This window comes from Marmota flaviventris, chromosome 5, assembly GCF_047511675.1.
Source record: "Marmota flaviventris isolate mMarFla1 chromosome 5, mMarFla1.hap1, whole genome shotgun sequence".
NCBI lineage: Eukaryota > Metazoa > Chordata > Mammalia > Rodentia > Sciuridae > Marmota > Marmota flaviventris.
In genome coordinates this window covers 1177372-1204495 of record NC_092502.1, presented here as the reverse complement: position 1 = coordinate 1204495, position 27124 = coordinate 1177372, and the positions used below count along the sequence as shown (strand labels likewise).

Sequence of the window (27124 nt, the reverse complement as noted above, 5' to 3'; positions counted from 1 at the left end):
CCGGCTTCTGCCTAATCTTCTCACATTTGCGATCAACAACAACAACAAAAGGAACAGCGTGAAACTGATAAACGAGATGCAGTCCTTCAGATCCTTGCGTTCTGCTGCTGGCTAACAGTTGAAACTCCTCAGCTCTAGTCTCCCCCTGGGGGAAAGAGTTGAAGTGGACCAGCTGCAGCTTCTGAATCCCGCAAATGGATTTCGCCTTGGCTCAATCCTGCAGGAGTTGCTACCTGCGGAGCACCTCCCAGGCTGGAGGCTGCTAGAGGGGCTTCTCTCCCCTGAGAGCAAAGGCTCAGTCAGCTGTTGGCTTATCTCCTGCCCTTGATGGTGGTGCCTTGGCGTTATCATCAGAACCAGCTTGCACTGTGGCTCCAGTGGGCGGCCCGGCAGGAAGCACAGGCCAGATGGAGGGAGGCCAGTCAGGCTCTGCATCCTTCCTCCTGCCACATCAGCCCTGGAGGTGACAGCTGGAAGGAGAGCTGCTGCTCCTCCACCTACTGCAGAAGGTCTCAGTGTGCCCCATATACACACTCCTTTCTCTTCCCATCTTGTCGTTGGAAGTGTCAGATTTGGAGAAAGGGGCTCCGACATGTGATTTGATTTTCATGGCCAGAGCCACAAAAATAAATTTTATTTTTTCCCTTTGCCTAAGAAGATATTTTCTTTTTATGTGCTGGGAAGGAAAGGCATTTGGGAGTCTTGAGCTCTCAGGCTTTTGAGGAACAGGCAGACACCTACCCTGTCTGGTCTTGAGCCTGGAATTTCTTTGAAGCAAAGAGCCGAGTCTTAGATTCGCTGCTGTGCACCCTGGTTTGCCCATACCTTGTAATTGTGCGTGTGCATGAACTCTCTTGCATGTGCACACGGTTCTTTTCCCCTCCCCTCAGGGCCATCTCTGCTTGCTCACTCCTGCCCGTTCCCCCGGCAGCCAGCACTTGGCAGGAGCTCAAGCGAGTGGTCAGATGCCACGAGGACCTTGCGCGTTTTGCAGGGCGTTGCTCTGGTCAAGATTGCCCCGTGGAGTGAAGCTGGAGCTGAGAAGCAGAGCCCTGTGGGAGGATGGGAAATTGTCTCCTGAGAGAGCTCAGGTGAGTCCTGGCTGGGACGCTGCCCTTCCTGAGGGAAGGAGAGGGAGGAGGAGGCAGGGCAAGTGGGCCAGGCTGTGCCACAGAGGTCTGCTCTGAGGGCAGTGTCCTTGAAGGGCAAATGGCCACTCCAGCTATGGAGCCATGGTAGGGTGCTAGGTGCAGATAGTGCTAGGTGCAGACCATGAAGATAGCGGATGATGGGTTGAATCCGAATTTCAGAATATCAGGCAGGTTTCGCTGTTGTGGTAGTGCACCTCGTGTGATATCCTGGGCATTTTTTTTTTGTGGGTGGTACTGACATGAAACACAATTCATGTTCATCTGAAATTGAAACTTAACAGTCTGAATCTGTATCTTTTCAGGCAGGTCTAGACCACTGCCACTTGAGTCTCTCCATTCCTTCTTTTTTCCTTACCTGGGGTCTAGGATTGACCTCCAATCCAGCAGCCTCTGGGGTTGGCAAGAAAATGCATGGCCAGGGGCCTGAGAAGGGGGAGGCAGAGCACGCAGGTGCATACTTTCAAGTAGTGGTTCTGCTCGGTGGGTTTTGAGCCCTCTCGCTTCGACGTCTTGAGGTGGTGGAACAGACATGGACACCAGGCCCAGTCCTCCTTACATGTTTCTGAAAGGATTGGCCTTGTGGCATCCTCTCTGTGGTCCCCTCTCCCCAAGCCCTTCGGGATCCCCCTCTGCACGGTTCCTGTGCTCCAGGCTGCCTGCCTCCCCTAGCTAAGCTCTCGGGCGGCTACACCCTGGCTCTGCTCTCAGATTCTGTACACACTGCTCCTTCTCCTTTGGGTGCGGCTTCCATCACTAGCTTTGCTGCAGCCCCTCCCTTGGTGCCTCCTACCTGGCGGACAGTCATCCACAGGCAGACTTGTTTACAGACTCTAACAGAACAGCATGGTGACTGTGCAGAGGCACAGGTGTGAAAGGGCACAGGTGTGAAGGGGAACAGGTGTGAAGGGGCACAGGTGTGAAGGGGAACAGCTGGTGGCTATGCAGGTGTGAAGACGGCTTTGTCTCCCTAAGCTCCCTCCTTCAGCCCCTTTGGTCTTAAGGAGCTTGTCCTTGAACAGCCCCAGGACTGTTTGGCTCAGGCGGAGCCTCATGCAATTGTGCTAGAGGCACCAGGGAGGCCAAGATCCTGGCCTCACAGAGTGCTCCAGCAGGAGAAGCGACATCTGTGCTAGCGCTGCAGTTCTGACTGTGGGGACACTTTCAGTAGAATATAGAGCAGCAGGGCTTGGAAGGTGGCTGGGGGGGGCGGGGATTTCATGGCCCTAGGTAATGTGATTGACCAGTCTTGCAGTCCATTTCCTGCTGCGGGGTACAAGGAAAAGGACTTATTCCTCTTGGTTCTGGGAAGTCTGAGTGTGGTGCCGAGTCGGTGCTGCAGCGTGGTCAGGAGGAGCCGGAGATCTCGCCCTACAGGCAGCCCGCCACAAGGGCCATGTCCCCATGACCAGACCCCCTCCGCAGGTTTCACCGCCCAGGGCCATTACTGACAAGTGTTGACCCGGGTTTTGACACGGACTCTCAAACCATCAGAGCAGGAAGGGCAGAGATACTGTGGGCTTAGCCTCCAGACACAGAGCCCAGTGGGGAGCCCCTGGACCAGGGCTAAGCTGGTGCGTGGTGGGACAGGGAGGGTGGAGGCCGCCGGGGTTCCCCCGTGACTACTGCCCATCCTACAGCTGCTTCTTCTGAATTCTTTCCCCTCCGTCTTTGAACTTCTCTCACTGCCTAAAAACACTTGATCCTTCAGGTCATTTTGTCCACATTGTGGTGTCCTGGTCATCCAGCCAGGCAGAAGAGTGTCCATGCCATCTCTCCTGGCCATGGTAAAGGGCACAGCTGTCTCTTGGTTTTCCACCAGGCCTTTCAGTAACTTCCTCTTTCTTAAAAAGACCAAAGGGCCGTGGTAGAGCAGGATCATCACTATCCAGGGTGATACTGAGCTTGTGTAGGTGGAGGGACAACAGGACCCAGCTCAAAGTTTAACTCAGCATGTGCCCAGGGTGTTGCCCGTGTGGCACGGCAGGCTCGCCCTTGGGAGAACGGGAGCAGGGCAGATGGCTGTGAAGCCCAGTGCACAGGTCCTGAGGAAAGCACCGTGCATGCTCACGCTGCTGTAAGTCAGACAATGGAGATCCTGTAGCTGAGAAGTGGAACTGGGAGGAGTGAAGCTTGTCCAGGTCAGCTCTTCTGAGAGGAGTTGAAGCAGTGTGTGATTTAGATGCCATCTGTCATGACCACGGTGGCCACTCTTGTCAGGTCAGGCAGATGCAGAAACAGGAGAATGGGAGGGAGGTGCTTCTGAGGGAGGATGGCAGGAAGGAGTGTTGAGCATCTGCCTGTGGGGGTGCTGTCATGGCAGGCTTAGCAATGCAGAGACTGTCCAAACACAGGGACAACCTGGGGACCGGGCAAGCGTTTGGAGGGTAGAGCTCTGCAGGAAGTGAAAACTGGTTGTCCATCGTTGGAGGATATTTGGAAGGGTGGACCCCCATGGGGGAGAAGTTAAAAATGAGGCTCACCAACTGGGGATGAAGGGCCTTCAGAGGCCCTTGGGAAGTGGTGAGATGGTGGACATGTGTGAGCTGGAAAGAGATGCAATGTGGCCCACAGGTTAGGGAGAGTGTCCATCCTCATGATGAGGTGCAGCAACAGGGAGAGGCTGAGGGAAGACACTGACTCCCACCAGACGTTAGATGGCAAAGAGCTGAAACTCACCAGGATCAACGGAAATAAAAAGAATGCAGGGAAAGTAAATGCAGTCCCCAGGGGCTGTCCTGGTGTTCGATGGTCATTCAGATCCCAATCGTGGAGGGGAGGATGTGCTTATGCTCCTCAGCTAAATCAAGGCTGCCCCGGCCTCTCCCAGGCGCCTGTCCATCAGCAAAGCCATGGGGTGGGGGGGTCCTATATGTCTGAAACTGGAGGAGTCGAGGCAGGAGGAGCAGCAGGGCATTCTGGGCGGGCTTCCTGGGATCCCAGCTCCTCCTGCATCCGCCACAGAGTCTCACACAGCTGCTGGATGGAGGAAGCAGGTCACAGGAAACACCCACCCTATCGGTGGGATCTCCTTTTTTCTAATTAGTAGCATACTTCTCTTTATTGGGACCCAATAGCACCCCACCCACTCATCCAACCATAGAACTCAAGACTGCCCACCCCTCTCCAGCCCTTGCTCTGTCACTCCAGTCCAGTGGCATGGACAGCAAATAGAGGCCACATTGCAAGTCCCAGTGGGTGCCCAGCATTGAGTAGGTGGACCAAATCCTCAGTGGCCCTGTAGAGGAGGCATTGCTGCCTCCCTGTCTCACCCGGCTTTGCCGTTGCTGTAAGAGAATCTCTGAGACTGTGTGACTTATAAAGAGTATAGATCTATCTCTTACAGCTCTGGAGGCTGGGCAGTCCAAGGTCAGGGCCTGCCTCTGGCTGTGTCCACTCATGGAGGAAGGTCGAGTGAGCAGGCGGGAGAGAGAAGGAAGAGGCCACTCCTCCTGCTTCAAGAGCCCACTCCCTGGTGACCAGTCCTTGCCCCAGCAATGCACAGGGAAGAGGCCTCAGGACCCAGTCACCTCTGGAAGGTGCCCCAGCACTGTTGCACTGGGGACTGAGTTCCCACAGGTGAAGTTTGGGGACACCTTCAGACCATAGAAGTCCAATACTTGTTTTAACAGACTTTATTTTTAAGAGAAATTTGAGATTCACAGAAAAATTGAGTGGAAGGTGCAGAGACGTCCTGTGAAACTGCCCTCCTGCCCCACCCATGCACAGCCTCCCCCGTCGTCAGCACCCGTCAGAGTGGCACACGTAACAGTGTTGACCAGGGCACCTCATTGTCACTCAAAGTCCACAGTTTTCACTAGGGCCCACGGTCAGTGATGTATGTTCTGTGGGTCTGGGCGAATGCGTACCATGCACACAGCACCCTGCAGGGCACATCACTGTGCTCTACCTCTTCACTCCTCCTCCCTTCCCACCAGGAAACCACTGATCTTTCATTGGCTCCATAGTTTTATCTCTTCCGGAACATTCTGCAGTTGGAATCACACAGTAGATGGCTGGAGGGTGGCTTCCTTCCCCTGGTGATATGCGTCAGAAGAGGGTTTAGTTTCACAGTTCTAAGAAATGGTTTCCGGCCCTTGACACGAGCCATGGGACCTCTCTGATAACCTAGATGGGGAAGGGAATTCATGTGGGACTGTAGGGCTCCTGTCCTGGGAGGGTGGGCTGTGCCTCCCCCACGCCTTCTGGAAGCCGGCCTCTGGTTCCCAAAGGGGAATAATGGGTGCAGTGCAGCCTTAAGCTTGTTGCTCATCTATGGGACAAACGCTAAGCAGAAGGCGGAGGGTCTTCTTTGGCAGACCTCTAACTGGTGCACATGTCAGATCTAGAATGCAGGATTCTCTGCCTCTCGACCCGTCTGTGCAGCGAGTGAGATGTGTATGCACACCTTGCCTAATCAACTAGAAAGAGCAGAGAAGTTTCTTAATCCAGGCAAAAATCTGAATTGTAGATTGCTAGGTTATTGTTCTTAATCATCTTGGATATCTTATGATGTCTATGTGAACCAGCTTTTCTTTTTTTCCATTTTTTTATTAGAGTTTTATAGTTGTACATAGTAAACTGGTTCATCCAGCTGACACATGCATGGAATTCGATTTCAGTTCACGATTCCCCGCTTTCTCTCTTCCTCCTCCCCTCCCCCATTCTCCTTCCTCCAGTAGAGTTCCTTTTGTTCATATATTAATTTACGATTGGCTCTTTATCTATGCATAAAGGTGACGTTCCCTGTCCTATATGCACATATGCACATGACATCATTCTGCACTGCCTCCCCTTACCTATCCCTTCACTCTGCCTCTGCACCATCTAGCTCTTCAAACAGGACAGTCCAGCGTGGGAGGGAAGCGTGAAGAAGAGAGGTCAGATGTGATTAATGCACACTGCATGATGAGTGGGAATATCACGTGAACCCATTAATCTGCACCACCGGTGCCTGTTAGTGGAACAAAGATGAGAGCTGAAAGAAAGTTCCAGTCACAGAAAATCCATCCTGCCCGGGGCGGTTCAGACTCAGCCCAAATTCCTCAGACAACATGGATTAGAACTCGGCTTTTTGAGGGCATGGCTCAGTAGTGGAGTGTGTGCCCAGCATGAGCAAGGTCCTGGGTTCAATCCCCAGCATTGGAAGTAAGGGTTGGATCTCCATAGTTGCTCACAGGGAGGTCCTCCACGCCCTCTCAGGGCTAAAGGAGCCAGAGTCAGTTTCAGGTGGTTCCCAGGGAGTAGGGCTCTTCTCTGCCCCATCTTCTTAATGAAGGAAGGATGGTACAGGTGCTTTGCTATACATGCCGTGCTCCACGGGGTTTCTTGCATCATTTGTGATTGGCGCATGCTCTGTGAGTACCTTAGACACCCCTGTGTATCGGCCACTGCCAGCATCTGTGCCTACCAGGCATGGCTTCACTTCACTTCATGTTGTTGATCAGAAACCTTGAATACTGAGTAGTGAATCCATCAATTTTTATCTCATAGTTTCTATTTTTTTTTTTGTCTGTTAAAATACATTTCCTTGAGTGGATTTCTGAACTGAGGCAAGGTTTGCACATAGTGAAATGGCGCGTTCATTGTAACACTTGCTGACTTTTACGAGTGCTCGCACCCACAGTTACAATGTCTATGATTTCTGTCAACCCATGGAGTTCCTGGTGTTCCCCCGGTCAGTCACCTCCAAATGCTGCTGTGGTTTCTGTTGCTGGGTGTGGCTCCTTGTGAGTGGACGCACACGATGTCACCTCTTCTGTGCTTGCTTTCTTTCTCCGACATCATCAGAGAGACTTGGCCACACCACAGGCACCAACAGCTTACTCTTTTTTTTTTTTTAATTGAATGTACCAGAGTCTGTTTATGTGCAAGTGTACACGAGCATGTGTGTGCATCCTCCACTGATGGCATTTCGGTTGCTTCAGTTTGGACTGTCATGAAGGGCCTCCATAAACACTCAGTTCCAGTGCTCCTGGGGGTGTAGGCTTCTGCTTCTCTTGGGAACCTCTAGATTATTCTTTTGGGATTTATGATAAAGTCCTGCCCCTCATGTTTGTTTTCTGGTGTGGGGAGGGAACCCAGGGTCTTGCACACAGTACGCCCTGAGCACTCTACCACTGAGCTGCATCCCAGCTCTGCTCCCTACTGGGTCACAGAGTCATTATTCTGAGTTTTCTCCCACTGACTCTATGCTTTGCCTTCCCCATTAGACCTTGAATCTCCATATCTACTATATGGCATAAAGTGGGGTTTTAGCTTTCTTTTCTCCAAAATGTAAGACAGATTTTGCAAGTTTGTCTTTAGAAGATCCATTCTTTTCCAATTGAATTTAATTCTTTTTGTAGACCATGCACCGAGTGCCTGTACTTGGATCTGTTTCCTTAGGCAGCATTCTCCATGTCTGTGCAATTTCTTTTTGCTGCAGGCTTTCATGAGCAGCACACTGTCTTCTTAGTGTAACTGTTGCATGCTCAGTACCTGCTCCAGTGTCACTGTTAGTCATAGTCACTGTGGGAAATAGGAACCATTTGGAGGGTTCTCCAGTGGGGAGAGCTCTACACAGAACCGTGGGGTGGCTGGGATGAGGGTCTGAGAACTGACTCGGGAAGCTTGGATACCAGGAAGCTTTGTGAGTAGTTTCACATTCAAGCTTCCCCAGTGCCCTCTGCCAGGCTGCAGAGTGGGCACTAGAACTTGACACAAAGATGGTTCTGTTTGTCAGAGGAGAAGCCAAAGCCTCCTGGTCCTTTGGACAGCACCTGTTTTGCCACCAGAGACCTGGCAGCAGCTGTGAGAGTCCCTCACAGCTTGGCGGTCCTTATGCCAGGAGGGCAGGGTAGTATTGACTCTGCCCAACGGTATCCAGTTCACGTGTGCCTTCTCGCTGCTCCTCAGCATGTCGGTTAAAACTGGACCCGTGAGCCCTACCAAAAGTGCCAGTTTGAACTGTGATGGGGCAACACTAAACATTCAGCTGAATTTGGTGGCTAAGTGTGACACCTATGCAGACAGTCTCCTCCAGCCAAGTACTTGCGCCGACCCTCTTGTGTGCTGTCCAAGTTTCAGGTTTCGTTCCTTTCTTGAGTTGTTTTTAGGTTGAGTTCTAGATGCCATACGTGATGGCAGTGAGTCTGAGGTCACCGTTTCTGGCCGCCCTTGTTGGGGTGCTGCTGGATTCTGTGAGACGACTGCCCACCAGCCTCACTGAGTACCTCGTCTCCACTGCTGATGGTCAGCACCTGGGCTCCTGCCTGGTGATGCACCCTCTGTGCAGATAAGGACCTCCCCCAGCTCTACTGCCCACAGCACTCGGTCCTTTTCTTTTTAAATGTCATTTCGCTTCAGTATTCATAAGCATGCTTGTCCTGTCCCGACCTTAGTAACTCTCCTGAAGGTGTTTCCACGGAGTTTGCTGTGTACTTGTGGCCCATGGCCTTTATCAAAACAAGAGCATTTCATGTTAGAACAAGCATGATGAGAACATTTGTGGCTAATGGGGGCTAAATATTATCAAATGGATTTTTTTAAACTATGAGATAACTTCACAATTTTTCTGTTAAATAATTTTTTTAATGTTAATTGATTTTTTGTTGGTGATGGTGACCTATCCTTGAATTTCTGGTGCACAGCCCACTTGGTTGTGATGTATATTATTTTTGCATCTTTAGATTTGGCGGACTCTTGCTTTAGCAAGGATTACTGCATCCATTTTCATGAGCAAATTGAGCTGTGATTATTTTTCTTCTCCTTGCCTCCTTTTGGAATGAGATCATACTAATCTCATGAAAGGGTCTGACAGCAGTTGACATTTTTTACTGTCTGAAGTGCAACAGAGGCTGCATTTGCCTCGTGGGCTGGATCCTTGAGAGCTCCTGAGTACACTTATGCACCACCTCCTGCAATTGGTTTTCTTGGTGTTTGTTCCAAGCCGTGTTTATTATGATAATGTTTCGTGGTTATCCTCAGGCTGCAGCATTTGCTCTGAATTTTCTGCTTATTGAATTCCTTAGGTCCTTTCCCTTTCCCGTGGCTGGTCTTGCCAGGGCTGTAGCACCTTCTCGACAGCCTTCCTGTCTAATAGCTGGCTCTCCACCATGTTTATTTCTACCCACAACTTGCTCCCCATCCCTTTCCAGCTTGTTGAAATGAACTCTCACTTCCTCCTGGTTGGCCCCCAGGTCTTCCTTCTGAGTCATTTAGAAACCCGCCCTCACATTTTGCCTTGGCTTTGGTTCCCGGCACTTTGAGCTCCAGGAAGTCCCTCGAGGTCCTTACCGAGGGGGTGTGCAGCATGTTGCTCATACCCAGACACGCACCTTGAGTTACAGTTTTACTCTTGGTCTTTACTTTCACTTCAAAATAGTTGGAGAAGCGGGCGCCAGTGGCTGATGTGGGAGCTGCCCACTGAGACTTCCTTTATGGCTCTATGAAGTCATAAGTTAGCACGGAAAACTTGAAAAATCAAGAAAAGCATAAAAAAAGCAGAGTGTCTGAAAAAGTTCCCATAATCCCAAAACTTTGGCCAAGATACATTTTAAAGTTTAATATCTATTTTTTTAAATGATAAAGTATTAGCCGATTAATTAATCCAAACAATTTTTACATTATCTGAGTTCCTCTTAATAAAAATTTACGCTGTGTGTGATGAGAATTCGTATTCATTAGCATATTGATCTGACATTCCAGTTAGGTCGCTCCAGTGCCAAGAACTGTCAGATCCTGCTTTTTGATTTTAAACTACAAATATTCTTTGGTAGGTAAGTCACTGGACCCTAGTAACCATGGGAGAACTAGGTCACTGAGGGTAGGCACCTCCTGCCTCATGGTCTGCCCAGCGGGACAACCATCAGTGCATGGTTGTGAATACCATGCCAGCGCCACATCAGAACACTCCTGCTGGAAGCGAGACCCTGACTTCCTCTGCATGCTGCAAATCCTGCTGTCTGCTCAGGTGCCCTGCACGTCAATTTCCAAAACACTTCTGGAAGGTGCGCCAGTAACAGTCAGGGGTGGCGGGCGTTTCCTCAAGCTGCTCGGCACTGGGTCTCCGTGGTTGGTTTCTGAAATGTGCTCTGTATCAGCGGATGTTGGCCAGTGTTGAAGGACAGAGAACTTTGGCAAAAAAAAAAAAAAAAAAAAAGGTTGTGATGGTTGGGAAAGCTGGAGAAGGCAGGGAGGGCTTTGGAGGACAGGGTTGGTCAATGTGGAGGAAAGGTCAACGTAGCCGGAAAGCAGGAACCTGCACAGAGGTGGAGGCGAGGACCGGGGCTGGGGCGTGACCCGGAGGGCCCTGGCCTTCGTACAGGGTGGGTTCTGAGGGAGAGATGCACAGTGCTCACAGTCATGGTCAAATCTGGGTGCAATGACTAATAGAGTAGACTGTAAATCAGGGAGACTTAGGGGAAAAAGCATTCAAAGAAATGCTGCTTGGATGGTGGTAGAGTAGAAAGTTTGAGTAGCCAAGTCACAGGCTTTGGCCCATCACTAACCTTCGCGTTAACCATGCAAGTCACAGGATTTGTCTCACCTCAGCTTCACTCTTCAGATGACTTAGAAGTTCGCTCCCACTCAGGGGCCAGGACCCATGGGCCTTGCCCTGCAGGGCTGAGGACCAGCTGCTGGCTCTGTCTGGGCTATGGGAGAAGCCGCACCTTCCCTATGCTAGGGTCTCCATACCTTGCCAGGTGATTCACCTGAGCCCTGTGGAGACTTGGGAAATTTGCTGGCCTGGTCATGATAAACCCCAACCCTGGAGCCTATCTAAAATGTCGGACTATGGACATTGTCCCATTTGAGCTACGGCTTTGGTTCATTTCTGAACCATGTTCTGCTTTTGTGACTCCCTGTCAATGCAGAGAGAGAGAGAGAGGTGTTTGGCCAAAGGAGAAGATTTCCACAGTTAAGTAAGTTGGAGAAGGGAGTAAAGCATCTGGAGAGGGTAATGGTCTTCTTTTTCCTCCTATGTGTCTCCATCCAGCTGCCTGGGAAAGAATCCAAAGAAGAACAGGAAGGAAAACCGAGGAGTGAAAAGGAAACGGTGAGCAGAACTGTCAGGCATTTTTCCTGGGTTCACTCCCAGAGTCTCTGTCCACGGGACCCCTCAGAGCCACGGAGCTGCCGAGCCTTGAGATCACCTCTGCCCTGGGAGCAGGTTAGGTGACGCCTGTCAGCCAGAGAGGTGGAGCTAGTGCAAGTCTTGCTTCTTACTGGCTATTCGAGGAAAGAGAGGAGTCCTGGCCACGTGATGCATGCCTGTAGTCCCAGGGACCAGGAAGCTGAGGCAGGACGGTCAAAAGTTCCAGGCCAGCCTGGGCAACTTAGTGAGGTCCTGTCTCACAATAAAGTATAAAAAGGGATGTGGTTCAGAGGTAGAGTGTGCCTGGGTTCAGTCCCCAGCAACACACACACACACACACACACATGCGGGGTTGTTAGCTGGAGTAAAGGGTGCTTATTCCCCGTTGACTGTTTGCATTGGGCTTCTTTCAGCCTATTTCTCATGGAGTAGCCAGGAGAACCTTTGGAAAATATGTCTAGTAACACCCTTTCCTTGCTTAAGACCATTGGCTTCCATTGCATCCAGAGTGAAGCCCACACTCCTCACCAGGACCCCCAGCTGCGTAGGACTGGCTCCTGTCCACCTCTCTAGACTCATTCCTCAGCCTCTGCCCTGTCCACAGCCTTCGGGACTCCTGCCTCCATTTTGTGTTCTTCAGCCATCCGGCTGAGCCTCCCCTCAGGCACTGGTGCCCTGCCGCAGTCTGGCTGGGCACAATTCAGGAGCCACTTGTCAAAAGAAACGAACTTTATTTTTAGAACCACACACGCCAAACAAAACAGATCCTCAGGAAAATCCCTCAGAGCCCAACTGCCACCACCGGCTTCCCACAAGCCTCTCAACCTCCCCACTGTCCATTTTTTGGCAACGGAGCCTGATGCCTTTCTGCATGATATCGTGGATAAACACCTGGTCCTTGATCATTTTTTGGTAATGGAGTACCCTCTATGGTGGTTTGAGAATGGCATTCATTAGCCCAATGTCTCCCTCTACGGCATCGTGGGCAAATACCCGGTATTCTACTCCTTTGATACCTAGTTTTGTTAAACCCTCCTCCTATGGGGCAATTCCTTTTAAAATGTCCTGTTTGTTCACAATTGTAGCATGTTCTTGGCCTGGCATCTAAAGCCTGTTGTACTGCAGCTGCCACATGCCCCATCGTTTCTCTTTAAAGCTACTCCTCCTGCTCGGGGGAGGGTGGGGGGCTGATGGACAGGAGCGCCTCCTGGAGGTGCTCAGTCTCATGCCTCCTCTGAAGGACCTTGCCGGCTGGGGTGCGTGGGGGAGTGGCTGTGCCTCTGCACCCACAGCTTCTGGCACTTCCACAGCCCATTTCCCTCTCCTGGCCCAGGTCTCAGTTGGAACTCTGGACTTACTTTGCTTCTTGTGCTTCATCTCCCTTTGCAGACCACTTGCTTTTACAGGCACCAGCCCTATGTGTCCCACTGCCTGGATGTACCAGTTGTCCCATCCTCAGTGGAAAAAGGAAGACAAGAGTGCACAAACAGCTCGCTGGCCTGCGATATCTGGCCCTGGCTCCCGGGCTCAGAAACACCTGATGGACTTGATGACCACAGGCTTCTGTATCTCTGCCGTCAGCTTCCTTCCTCATCATATCATCCTGGGTCTTGGTCTGTCTCTCTGGGGCAGATACTTCCTCCTCCTCATGAGGGCGGGGCAGGCTGCTTGCTGGAGGGCAGCTGAGGTTGGCAGCTTGGGCCCTCTCACCGCCTCTCACTGTGACTTTCTCTGCCCAGGGTTCCATTGGTATGTGAATCCGCAGAAACAACAGGGTGGTGGAGCCTGTCCTGTGACACATGCAAGCCTCTGGTCTCAGGCAGCAGTAATGCCGTCTGTGCAGAGTCTGAACCAGGGCTTCTCCTTCAGCCATTTAATATAGGCATCAATAAGGAATTTAAAGAAGACTTTTGTTTCATAATCAATAGAGCCAGACCTGACTCTGAGACATGGTCATGCACAAAGGCCAGCTCCCAAACACACCTGCAGTCAGTCAGTCAGTACCTGAGGCCACCTTCTGCCAGCCCTGCAGTCAGTCAGGGCTGGAGTCAGGTGTGCAGTAGATTTTATCTTCTCCTTTTTCTTGCTAAATAAGTGAAGCCTTCACCTCAGCTGATGCAGCATTCTTGATTACAATCAGAGGATACCTAAATAAGACATGGCAGGCCTCTTTAGCCTTCCTCACACTGTTGAGGTCAGGAGCCAGAGTCCAGGAATTCTGCTTGCGCTGTGCTGAGGCAGACCGGGAGCCCTGTTACTCTCTCTATCCATCACATCTGCGGCCTGTTATCCACCTGCTGGGCCAGAGACAGTATTCTTCCTGGTTAAATTTGCAAATTCGTGCTCCTGAGAGGAGTGTAAGCTATCTACGTCTTTCTGTGTAAATTTTGGCTATTATTTTTTACCAGAATATCATTAAATTAATTCATAACTTCAGTCATACTTCCAATAAGGACTGTATGAGATCTTTCAATGCCTTTGACTTTAATTTTCATTTGTGGAGCTATAATTCGATAATATTCACCTTTTATGTATATAGTTTAATAAGTTCAGAAAAACATACACAGTCCTGTCACCACCACAATTGAGATACAGTTACCTCCCTTTCTTCTCCCCTCCCACTTGCCCTCGGTCACCACTTTTGTAATTTCTGTTTCGCTCTTTGCAGGAAGTCATACATCACTGTTTTATCTTTACTGGAGTCTTTTATTTTTTCCCTAAATTGTTGCTATTCTAATTATTTTGAACCCCCAATTTTCTGTTTCTTTTCAGTCTTTCCTGTTAAGGAATGGAAAGATGAAAGAATATAAACTTAAATAATATTCTGTCTGTGCCACAAGGTCTCATTCATGTGTAAAAAGGTGGTCTCAAGAGGTGGAGCAGAGTGAGGCTAGTGAGGCTGGGCAGGGAGTGGCTGGAAGCAGGTGGCAGGACCTGGGATTGCAGTGAGGCAGGAGGGAGACCAACAGTGCCCAGAGAGAGGAGCAGGGGCAGGAGGGACATGGCGTCCGGGTCTGAAGGCTGGACGCGTGGGCAGTGGCTGCCAGATCAGGGAGTTTCCCTTTTGAGTGAAGGAGACGTGCGGGAACCACTGTGGGTTGGCCGCACTACTCTGAGTACACTAGAAGCCATCAGTCTGTGCTTGGAACAGGCGAGTGGTGATGTCTCAGTGAGGCCACTTCTAGGGCACACCAGCCTCCTCTCATCTCAGGAGTTTGCAGGCTATGTTCCCAGCGTTCAGTGTTGGGCTACATTGCCTTTCACTTCTTCTTGGATATGAGGAGCTCTGGATCCCAAACACCACTCTTACCGTCTCCAACACACCTTTCTTCTTTGCGCCCGGCCCGTGTGGCCTGTGCTTCTGCTGCTGCATGGGTTTTCTTAGTCCTCCTGGCCACTTGTGTCAGCTGGGAGTCGAGTCACCTACACTCTCTAGGTCCTCGTGTAACGTGGTCCTGCACTACCACCGGAAGTCGGGGCCGTGAGAAGCACAGCTCAGACCCAGGCCTGTCCTTTCCCGGGTGTCTATCAGGAGCTCATGTGGCAAAAAATGTGCTGGCTGGTGGCGGGTCTGCTGGCCTCAGGGATTTTGAAAATATATTCTGCACCTTTTGTTTCAGATTATAATTTTGAAGTGTACCTGCTACAGAGACTTAGCTCATTACATATTTCAGACACTCCCTGCCCTCGTCCTCCCTACTCCTCGTTACTGACTGACACAAATGATGCACTGTCTTTTCATTTCAGTTAGTTTCATGGTTTCTTTTGCTCTGCTTCACATGGAGTCCAGGCACCTTGGTGTGAAGGGTTCAGAGCAGCTGCAGGAGCCTGTGGCTTTCCATCTGGCCTGTCTGGATCCTTATTTGAGATGACCAAGGTGGTCTGCGGAGTCATCCTCCGGAGGACTGTTGGTAGGGTGCAGGGAGGTGGTGGAGGAGGAAATGGCTGGCCACTGCCTTCAGCTAGTTCCTCTGGGTGTCTCTGCCCCAGTGTCACAGATCAGTCTGAGTTGGTTCACTGGGGCTGTCACAGAAAGTGCCACAGACCAGGTGGCACAGGCCACAGAAAAGTGGGGTGGCATAAACAACCTCCCCATAGTCCTGGAGGCCTGAAGACTGAGATCAAGGTGTCATTAAGGCTAAATCACAGCTCACTGTCCTTGGCTTTTGGGTGGTTGCCATCTGTGTCATCTTCCTGTGTCCCAGGGTCTGCTTCTAATAGGGATACCAGGCAAATTGGAAGAGAGACCCTTCACAGGATCCTGTTTGCGCAGAATTTTTACTCTGCAAAGGCCCACAGCGTTCTGAGGCCTGTGGACAAAGGGTTCAGCCCTCATATGAAACTTGAGGGGAACGCAATTTAGTTCAAAGCACAAGCGAAGAAAATCCAAGCACATTCCTGGGAATTTGGAATTACTGCCACTGTCTGGAACTGACCCCTAGACAGGGATTGCCCTGCTGGATTTAAGTGACAGTGGAAGCCAACGCTAGGTGCCGACCATGCTCACCTGCATTTGGGTGGGTTTGGGATTTGTGGCCAGACCCTCAGAACTTGGAGAGCAGCAAACTGAGCTCTACCATTCCCAGCTTCTTTGCCACCTTTCCCAGAGGTTTGCATGTTGCAGACTTCAAATGTGGCTGCACAGTCATGTTCATTTCCTTTTTCTTAAAAAAAAACTCACAGGTTATATATTCTCAGAGGAATAACATGTTTGACAGTACACTTTTTCTTTTCTTTCTTGGTACCGGGGATTGAACTCAGGGGCACTTGACCACTAGCCCCATCCCCAGCCCTATTTTGTACTTTATTTAGAGACAACTCACTGAGTTGCTTAGTGACTCACCATTGCTGAGGCTGGCTTTGAACTTGCAATCCTCCTGCCTCAGCCTCCCGAGCTGCTGGGATTGCAGGTGTGCGCCACTGCACCCGGCAATACACTTTCTTTTTTGGTGATTCTCGGATCATATTTTTATATTCACAGCTGTGTGAGTATCAGGCCATTCTCCAACTCCAGGCTCGAGTGTGTGTGTGTATGTGTGTGTGTGTGTGTGTGTGTGTCTGAGGGTGTGGAGGGGTGTGCGCTGGGATCGGCCTCCTTTGGCCGGCTGCTCTGGAGCACTTCTTCCTTTGCCCCCCCCATCTCTGCACCTCTCTTCTGTGAGCACTGGCTGCTTCTGAGGTGCAGATCAGCACAGGTGGTGCCTCGGCTGCCTCCATACTTCCCTTTAGATTTAGGGGCTGGGTGGAAAGGGAATAAAGGTGATGTGTTGGCAGCCCATCGTCCCTAGGCCTTCTCTCGGTGTCCCCGTGAGGACAACCTCCACTTCTCTCACTGCCGGCCCACACTTTCTAATGTGTGCCGCTGTAAGTCTGTGAGAACTTGTGGGCCCTCTCAGCACCTGTAGGATTTGCAGCCCCATAATGAAGAGCAGAGAGGTAAATGGCCAGTCTCCCTGGAGTTGTCCTCATTGCCCCTGCTTATGTGTGTTCTCCCTGTGTGTGGCAATGTGTGGTGTGGTGATGGTAAGTCCTGGGACTCCCAGCTGGGGCACTCTCTGGCTCCTGCCCTTTCCTGGAATCCCCCACTTTTCCGAGGGCTGGGGAGACAGGCTCCTAACTGCACTGCCCCCGTGAAGGGCATTGGAGGATCAGAGGAGACCTGGGAGCTCCTCACTATCTCTTTCCTTGCAGGCAGGAAGTGGCCATGGTTGAAGGAGAGACTCAAGGTCAAGATAAGAATGGTAAGTCATTGCTTTCTAAGGTCTTTGATAGCAGGGAGGTAAACCTAAACATCCAGGGTATGGATGGTCCCTTGGTGTTGGAGGCAGCTGTTCAAAGTCTTGCCTTTTCAAAACCAGATCTCACTATTCTTCGAATCACAGTAATATTTGTACTTGATTTACTTTGAGCAACACTTCATAAACTTACTTGGGAGGTGATTAGCCAAAAACCTATGGATTTTAATGTATATGTTATCGTTTTAAAATAGTGCCAGCTTGAATAATGTTTATATATTTGTTTTTAAATAGTGTCAACTGGTGATGAGAAGTATATTTTTCTTTTTTCTTTACTCCACCTGCCACACCATTGAGGGTAGTAATTATGTAATTATTCAAAACAAGCAATTAAGAATAACAGCACTCAGTCCCTGAGGACAGCTATGTCGTAAAGAAAACTCTAGTTTTCTTCTATTCACTCATTTTTTTTTTGAGGTATAACTGGCAAATAAAAATTGTGGGTGATGGTTTGATGTATGTGCACATTGTGATGACGCCACGTCAAGCCAGCGGGGAGGAGAAGGAACACGCCAGCCTGGTCTCCCGCAGTGTCAGCCACAAGCACTGCTGGGGCCCAGAGCTCACTCACTTGCAGCTGGAGCCTGCACTGGGGACAAGCTCTCCCCTCCTCACCTGCAGGACTCCTCCTGCGTCTTGCCTCTGGCCAAGGGGAGCTTTGCTCTTCCCACTCCCTACGCCTGGGGCACTGGGCCACCAGATACCATTGCCACCCCAAGCAGGAGTCCCCATGGTCAACGCATGGGAAGTGTCACCTGACAGTGATTTCAAGTGCAAGTGCGAGTGTGGTCGTAAGGACCATGGTGCAAAAGCCATTTGTACCCATGTTTCATGTCACACCTCTGCCCAGTCCAGCTGCTGACCTCAGTCTGGATCCTGATTGCCCTGTCTCTTGCCCCTCTGCTGTGGCTCAACACCTCTCTCCTGAAGCCGCTTCCCTCTGAGGTCACACTACCTTGGGACCCTCCCCCACTGCACTGTCTTGGGTCCAATCTGAAATTGTGGTGTTCCTTAGTGGTCCATCTTTCAGTTATTTTATTCACCCCCCCCTGCACACACCCCAGTGTGTGGTCCTGGGAATTGAACCCTGGGCCTCACACGCTAGGCAAAGCATCTACTGCTAAAATACACCTTGGCACCAAGTTCACACATTTTATTTTAAATATTTATTTTTTAGTTGTAGTTGGACACAATACCTTTATTTTATTTATTTATTTTTATGTGGTGCTGAGAATTGAACCCAGGGGCTCACACATGCTAGGCGAGTGCCCTACCGCTGAGCCACAGCCCAGCCCCCAAGTCCACACATTGTATTGATATTTTTAATGGAACCACATTTTGCATTTTACTAAGGTAGTACCTCTCACTCTGGACCTAACTTCAGCTGGTGCATGGCTTACTAAAGGGCTCACCAGATAGTGCACTGCTTTTGTAAAGAGAGCAGACAGGCTTGATTTGATGTGTCCATCCTGAAGTAATTCAGGGGACGAAGCCCGAAGAACCTTCCAGGAGGGCAGGTCCCTGTTCTCCTTGGGCATCAGGGCTTGAAGTCAGCTAAGGAGCCTGATTCCTCTCTTCCTGGATCTGTCGCTTCTGTCCTCAGGGCTGTGGACCATCAGGATGTGGAGATGGAAAGGGCAGCCTTCCTGGAAGTCAGATTTTGACCAAAAGATGGAAACTGATGGAGCCTGTGGTGCACACCAGGGAAGCGGGGCTGGCTCCCTGCATTTGAGAGCAAGTGCATATTAGACGTTTGCATATCTTGCTGGGTCCAGGAAAGAGGCTTCATCTACACTGAGGTTTCCATCTAGTGTTTGTGAAAACTTAGACCCAACCATCTTTGCACAGGTCAACACAAGGGAAGTTAACAGGGGAGGCAACCGAAGTCATTAATCTCACATCTTTGTATAGTCACCTTCCTGATTACTGCAGGGAGGTCATCCTGCTGCAGGAGAGGCAGGGTGATGCTGCTCCCAACTGGGCACTGGTGGCTATCTTCCCTGCGATGTCCAGTCCTGGAGAAATTCACAGGGTATGTTGTTGGGCCTTTTCAACCCATATGAAACAGATCCAGGAACGACTGTATTTGTCCCACTACCCTAAGGAAGGGTTAAGGTGCAAAGCAGACCTTCAAAGCAGTTTCCTTGGCCCTTCACTCAGGCCTTGAGTCACAAATTGAAAGCCATGATAATACCATGTCCTATGTCTCCATGCTCTGGAAGAACATGGATCACAAATAGGCCATACTCTCCACTCTTTCTATAATGCCCCATGGGAACAATCGTTTAGGCTGTGAGCTCTCCGATTCAGGTAGGCCTGCTGCCCCAAGCACTCTGAACTGTAAGCTGCTTATGTCCCATTTTTAAATGTTAAGGGTACCTGCTGAACCTCTAACCCAAACCAGGTGATAGAACTCAGCCCAGACTCTCAAATCTTTGGGAGTTTCTTCCTTTAAAGCATCCTTCACACCAGCTTCTGCAGCTTGGCTGCATTTGTGTTGAACTGCAGAAAAGATCTTTCAAGGCATACCTGGATAATTGGATTTATTTAAATCAAGTTCAGTTTGCGTTTCAAGAAGCAATGCAATACTTATTAGTGTGTATTTCCTGGACTTGGAGAGAGGAAGACCTTCTTTGCCATTTCAGCAACTACATTCATACGTTCACTTTGAAATGCTCACTCTCCTGCACACTCTCTATATCCAGGTTCTGGTTGGCAGCGCCTGTGACTATGGGCCCTGAAACGGTGGGAGGACAGGGAAGGAAAGATGGCAAAGTGAGGCAGCAGGGTGAAACTGGCCCAACCCTTGATGTCTTGTGTTGCTGGCCTTCAGAGTTGGAGAGGCCACAACCCACGGACAGGGAAGCTCTGGATGCATCTCCTAGGGAACCCTTAGGCGGTGGGGCAGCCCAGTCAGCCTGTTTTCTGGGCAAGTGGGATGTCGGGGGCCAGATCCCTCCCTCCACTCCTGAGGCTTCTCTGTCTCTCCCGGGTCTGGGGATGAAACCCAGGGCCAGATGTATGCTAGGCAAGTGCCCCCACCACTAAGCTACACCTGCAGCCCTCCTGGGTTTTTATGTGGGCTCTTAGGCTGGATCTAGGAATCAAATTAATATGAAGTCGACACAAGAGACTAGCATAGAAGTTTCACAAATTTTACACGTAGAGACCTTCACCAAAAAGTGGAGTTGAAGAATAACCAAAGCAAGATGGTTTTGTGCTTTTTAGACAAATAGCAATGCATTTGTGGAGGAGCAACAAGACAGATGGAGCTCTGGACTGTGGTAGCACATTCTAGGGATGTTACCTGGATGCATGGATGGAGGGTGAATGGAACAGGGCCTCTGTGAGCATGTTATTCACCTTCAGTGTGGCCCCATTACCAGGCTCTGGTCATTTTGGCTCTTGTCCCACCTTAGCACAAGGATGATACGCTCTTCAAAAGAATCTGTCAGGCTTGCTGCAGAGGGAAAGTCAGGCCAAACAGCCCTTTCCACAGGTATCACTCCTAGTGAATTTAGCTTAAAATAACCAATTTATCATTTTTGCATATTTTGAGATGGTACATCCTTAACTCCTTCAAGACCAACTTTGTGGCCTTTGAATATGAAAGTTATACAATTGTTCCTCAATATTGTAAGAATTTCAGCACCAACAGCAACACTTCACCCAATAGTATGATTTCTTCATGCTGTTCAGACTTGTCTCTAGAACTGCACATAGGCTATGTAAATTCCTCAGCCTATGATCATAAAACAGGAGGGAACTGAAACATACTTATCTAGCTAAACAATCACATATGGCTACATTGATAAGGGCACATGATTAAATGAACGTATGTAGGTAACGTTCAAATTGATTTGAAATCAATGCATTGGACATGACTTTTTATTTGTGAAGAACAGTTAGCTATTAGAAATTCTTAGCTTATCAGTATGGAGAATCCTTGGAAAACTGGGAATGGAGCCACCATTTGACCCAGCTATCCCACTCCTCGATCTATACCCAAAGGACTTAAAAACAGCATACTATAGGGACACAGCCACATCGATGTTTACAGCAGCACAATTCACAATAGCTAAACTGTGGAACCAACCTAGACGGCCTTCACTAGATGAATGGACAAAGAAAATGTGGTATAGATACACAATGGAATATTACTCAGCTTTAAAAGATAATAAAATCATGGCATTTGCAGGTAAATGGCATTTGCAACTAAGAGAAATTAGTCAATCCCCAAAAAACAAATGCTGAATGATTTCTCTGATTTAAGGATGCTGATTCATAATATGCTGCAAAGGGTGGGGGATGGGAGAATTAAATGAACTCTAGATAGGGCAAAGGGGAAAAGGGGAGGGGAGGGGACATAGGGGTAGGAAAGACGGTGGAATGCGATGATCATCATTACCCTAAGTACCTGTAAGAAGACACAAAGGACGTGACTCTACTTTATGTACAACCAGATATATGAAAACTTGTACTGTATATGTATAATATGAATTATAATGCATTCTGTTGTCATATATAAAAAATTAAAACAAAAAAATTTAAAAAGAAATTCTTAGCTTATTTTGTTCAACAGAGTCTATTCAATTTGCTTCGTATGCCCAGTAATTGGTAAGATTAGCTGTCAAGTGTATTAGATCGTAGGTTTCAGAATCAGTCACTTTTATTCTTAAGAATTGGGATGGTTGCTTTATTCAGTATTTGTTGAATTCCCTAGTTGGAGCTTGTGTATTTAAAAAAAATGGGTAGTAGTGGATGCCAAGTTACTACAAGTTGAATTCAATTTCCTTGTATACAAATTACTTCAGGTTCACAGACAGAATCAACCTGAAGGGTATATTTGTATTTAATTTGGAATAGTTATTCTTGCTATTGTGTATCTATCTATCTCTTACATGACTTTTCCTCTTTAAGAATCATGCTTGTCCTGTGGTACTCTTATAGAGTTTATGTCTTACATTGACAGCCTCATGGCTTCTTCTTTATGCTCTGTACTTCATTGCCTTGGTGTTTGTGGACTTTATATTACCAGTGTTCATCTCAGTCAGCAGACTTGGTGTGCGCCAGTTGCATAGAATGCAGGATGGCCTGCCTCTCCATCTTGCCTTTCAGGGGAAGCCTGGGCTTGCAGGGGAGTCAGAAGTGTGGGCACCAGGCTCTGCAGTTTCTCCACCAGCTCTACCTTCACTTCTGCTACTGTGGTGGTGGCCCAAAAGTCTCACATTCTTTTCCTTTTGTTTTTTTTATCCTCTAGGTAAAGAATTTCTATCCACTTCTAATCAGGTAATTAAAAATCATCAGGATGAACCCCAAATTAAGTTTCATTTCATTTTTCTGATAAATGTTAAAATACAGATGATCTTATTCAAGTACTTGCAATTTCTGAGTGGACTTAGATAAATCTTTTCAATTTTAAATCATTTAATTGGTAATTTTAATGGACAAATGGAAGGAAATAAAAACTTAAAAATTTTAACTGATTTAGAAGATTAGAAAGTTATTGTTATAGTCCAATATTCTCTGAGACTTAATGTTTTAATTTTCAAAGCTCTTAAAACAGGTGGAATCAGAGAGACTTGCACTTACGATCTGGACACCATAGACCGTTTTCCGTGTAGCGTCCACATCTCTGCCTATCTCTGTACCCAGGAATTAGCATTCATGCTTGTGAACATGATAGAAACCAATAATGTGGACAAAGTTTTTCCTTTTAAAACTACATCACAAGGATCTCATTGGTTTGATTTGTATATATTAACGTCTGATTTTTTTTTCTTTTCTTTACTATCCATGCAATTGAAAATATGTTGAAATTCTAATTTTATAATTAGAATTTTCTCTTATAAAAAAACCTCGGGTTAATGATCTGCTCATGGCATCTCAATGTGTGACCGCGAGGGTAATGTCCTTCCCTCCTCCATCACTGGAGAGGGGCAGGCGCAGACCCGGCAGTGCCTTGGGGCACGGTGCCTGCTAGGGCAGGTCCCCGATGCCCCTGGAAGCGGGCCTGGGGGTCCCGGGGTGAGAACCCTGGGGCGACAGTGCGTGCGTGACCCAGGCCTGTGGTTTCCCGGTGCAGGAACCCGGCTCAGAGGAGGTGTGCTACACCGTCATCAGCCATCCGCCCCTGCGCTGGCCCTCGCTGAGCTCCAACGACGACGGCTACGAGAACGTCGACCGCGCCTCGCGGCGCCCGGGGCGGTCCAGGGGCTCCCAGGAAACGGAGTACGCGCTGCTGAGGACCTCCACTGCCAGCCCCATGGCCAGCACCCTGGAGCACGACTACGAGCTCGTGCTTCCGTGCTAGAGCCCGCTGCCGCCCCCAGCGAGGCCCGCGGGGCCAGGTCCGCTGCGGGTCTCTGCGCTGCCCCGGCGGCTTGTGGGCGGCGCCCCTGTGACTTGGGTGGGGTCACCTGGTCGCAGCGGCGCGGAGCGTGCACACTCTGCCTGCCAAGCCGGAGGTCGCCGAGGGTGGTACCTCCAGCACCGCGGTGCGCCGCGCAGGTCCTCGCAGCTCAGGTCCTGTCATTTCTCCATTTGCTGGCGCGGCACCTCCACTTGTACCTGCTCATTTGGACCTGTCGTCTGCTTAATAAACCCTCAGACCCTAGACCGAGGGCGGACTCTGCCGACCTGACACTGACTGACCCTGCTTTTGTCTTCTCCGGTCTTTCTCAGAGGAGGGACGCAAGTGTCCCAGAAAGAAAGGACAAAGGATTCGGACGTGGTTGCTCGTCAGTCCAACCGTAAAGATGAGGATTCTTTTCAAAGATTAGTAAAAAATGAAAACAAACAAAAACTTCACCGAAAGTCCCTGTGCTTATTTATGGCTTTGCTCGCAGCTCACTGCGACACAAGGCTGGTTTTAACGCCTGCATTCCCGGTGAACCTCAGGAGTGAGCCTCTGATGACCGCCCTTCCTGAGAAGCTGCAGGCCAGAGCCCACAGTGTCTCCCATAGCCACAGGGTCCCCCCTTCCCACCCCATGAGCACTCACGCAGGACTCCAACCAAGCTCTGCCTGTCCTACTTGTTGCATGCAGATTTTGACTAGTTTTGTGCTTCTTGGTGGTGATGTCGTTGTCTGAAAGAACTTAATGGAAATCGAGTAACTCCAGCACCGCCATCCTGTTGGTCTAGTAAAAATCAGACCACTTTATGCAAACTGACAAAGTTATTTACTCCCTGTATGTCTCTGTCCTTATTCCTAGTGTATAATAAGCCTGGCGTTGAAGGTGAGATTGAGGGGCTGTGGTAGGGCTTGGTGGGCAGCTGGGGACTGGAAGGAGGGTGACCTCAGAGTTGGGGACAGGGAAGCCCAGGAAGTCGTGTGCTAAGTCCTTGGTCATGCTAAGTCTTACCTGTTCATCTGTTAGTGGACCTTTTGACAAGCAGGGTTTATAATTTTGATGAGGTTAGAATTATGAATCATTTTAATATTTTGCTTTCTGTGTCCTAACTGACCATTTTAGGCTCCCAAGTTATGAGCATGTTCTCCTGTGATCTTGTGTTAGGCTTTGTGGTTTGAGCTTTTCCAATTAGAATTCTGATGAATCTCAGATCAATTCTGTTCACAGTGTAGTGTCATGAAATTATATTCTCAGATTACATTGAAATGTAACCATCTGTTTTAATATTCTCTTCTCTGCATTAGATCCACTGTAGACTGTTAAACAGATGATTGCTCACTGTTTGTGGTTATATTGTCACCAAAAAATGTTCCTGCAGAGGAGACCTCAGCTCAGGACCAGGGAGGCTCTCCATCCATCTGATTCAGAAGGATTTCAGCACGTGTTAGTCAGAGACAGACTTATTTGGGAAAGTGGATACACATTCAAGGGGGAAATTTGGCCCATCTGGAGAGTGGGTCCCAGGATTCTTCTTCAAAGGAACCTGGATGAGTTGTGTGGGAAGGACATCAGTCTGGTGACCACAGATGGTTTATGATGGCCTGGTGTTCTCAGGATCCTCAGACTGATGTGTTCTCTATTACTGTTTGGTAGATAATGCTGGAAAATCCCCTAACTTATAGTTTTATAATTTTCTTAAAATACATTGTTAAGGGGCAGACAGATGTGACTGGCGGAAACATGAGGTTAAGGGAATAATTCTACAAAATGGGCCTACTGTGCTGACCCCTGAATACTTTTACTTTCAAAAAACAATTTCCCTGCAGTTCTGTCTGGCCTAAGTGGACAGGATATGTCACATTCCTGTTATCTGCAGGGGAAATGCAGGCCTTGAAATGCTGATAAGAACAACACAGTCACCCTGAAGGGGGAGACTTTTGTGACCCTTACACAGAACCAGTCAGCATGGGCCAAGGTGACCTAGAGTAGTCATGGCAGTGGGGACTTGAAAGTCTGATGTCATCCTGCTGTCAGTCAAAAGTCGGGAGTTTTCTGGATTCTCTGGAAAGTTCCCTGGGAATCCTCCAACAAAACTGGAGGGAAGCAGAGGCACACTGTCCCTCTTCTGTCTGAGAGGACCCTCTCTCTCTCCCCCCTGACAGTTCCTTTTCCCATCCCTTGTAATGAACTCATGCCTGCTACTCTGAGTGCCGGGTCTGAGATTGACTTAATCACAAGAGTCGAGGTTTGAAGGGAATCTTTGCGCTGCCTGGGTTTCCCAGAGCTTCACCCTGTAGCTGATTGAGTTACTGGCCACTTGGGTTCAACTCCATCTCAGGACTCCTCTCCTCCCAGAAGGTCAGTGGTGGGGTGGGGCTGGAGAGTCCTTTCATCCCAGAACTTCTAGGGGACCCTGCCATCCTCTAGCTGGCCCTAAAGCAGGTGGGCCAGAGGGGCATTCTTAGGGGTAACCCAAAGCAGTTCTCCTAGGGAATTCTGTGGTTTTAAAAGCAGACTGTGCTTGGAATTTGGGGAAAATTTATATACTTTTTATTTTACAAAATATAAATATTTCCATTAAATGTATTTGTGACAAGTAAGCATTGCAGCCAGCCAAAATACTCTTCCTTCCCATTTTTTTGTCAATTGTGTTAACTCTAAATTTCCACAAGAAAGATTACAACTTTTTTCATATTTGCATATTCTGCTCCAAGAAACTCAAGATTGATTTGTAGAACTAGTGCCAAGCTCAGGCTGCACCTCTCCTTGATCAGGACTTTCTTGCTGGCCAAATTGTACTCAGCCCCTTTGAACTCTTTCCCAAAGGGACTGACACTCAGCTTCCATTACAGTCTCTGTGTTGTCCAAGTTTAGCAAGTAACCTGCTGTAGGTGACCAGGGACACCCTCAGGGCAAGGCACTGTTTGCATCAGGTTCATCATCCTCTACCCCTGGGGGAGGCCTGGCCACTGCCCTAGCCTGCCTTCAGCAAGAATCCTGTGGAACTGACTTAGTCGGTGTATCTTGGTGTTTCTTCCTAGAAACGCTCCACACTGACCATCCTGCTCCTCTTCTCTAAATTCTCCAGTCCAATTTATATCTGGATTTGAGCCCAGTCTCTCTCCCCTGCTGCAAAACCCCATTACAACAGACAGATTCACATGAGGGAAACAAATGGAGTTCATTACACTGAGTTTTACAATCCACGGAAGAGATCAGGGGATCAGTAATCCTCAGACAGGCAACCCAGACCTCCAGTGTCCGTGGCACCTTCAATAAGATTAGTGAATTGTTAAAGTGACAAGGAAAAGGGAGAAGACTTCAGGTCTCCAGGAACAGCAGGCTGTGGGAAGGCAAATAGCTGGCAGATAAGGGAGAGTCGGGCATCTCCTTCTATAGATTCCTCCTGTACCACCTCCAGGGGGAAGGTGTCATTATTGGTTGGGGCAGGAGGACCCTCACAGCTGGGGCTGTGTCCTGCCCCAGGCAAAGGGGACTCAGAGGCCCTTCCTGCACCAGCTCCTCCCATGGCACTCAGCTTAAAACACTGATGTTGAAGAGACATGCACTGCTGATCCACTATGTCAATCCAGTTCTTCTTAAGAGTACATTTCAATTTTGTGCAATCAATCCTAACATTTTTTTGATTTACATAAGTGATGCTTGCTAGTGACCTGAAATTTCAGTGTATCAATACATGGTTGTCGATTTGATCTTTAAATCAATAAAAGCTGTCCTATTTTGCCAA

The 27124-nt window shown here is 49.0% G+C and overlaps 1 protein-coding gene across 2 annotated transcripts; it reads left to right on the top strand.

Annotated features, from left to right (window-relative positions):
• The first annotated feature begins 815 nt into the window (after window positions 1–815).
• Window positions 816–27124, top strand: Gcsaml (germinal center associated signaling and motility like). 2 transcript variants are annotated; one of them, XM_027922448.2, is made up of 5 exons: window positions 835–1091; window positions 11128–11187; window positions 16918–16967; window positions 22282–22310; window positions 23107–27124. In XM_027922448.2, exons 1-5 carry the CDS (start codon window positions 1063–1065, stop codon window positions 23332–23334), a joined length of 396 nt encoding a protein of 131 aa, XP_027778249.1. In that variant the 5' UTR covers window positions 835–1062; the 3' UTR covers window positions 23335–27124. The 2 variants fall into 2 exon arrangements, with proteins under 2 accessions (XP_027778250.1, XP_027778249.1); XM_027922449.2 differs by lacking the exon at window positions 11128–11187 and having other exon boundaries at window positions 816–1091.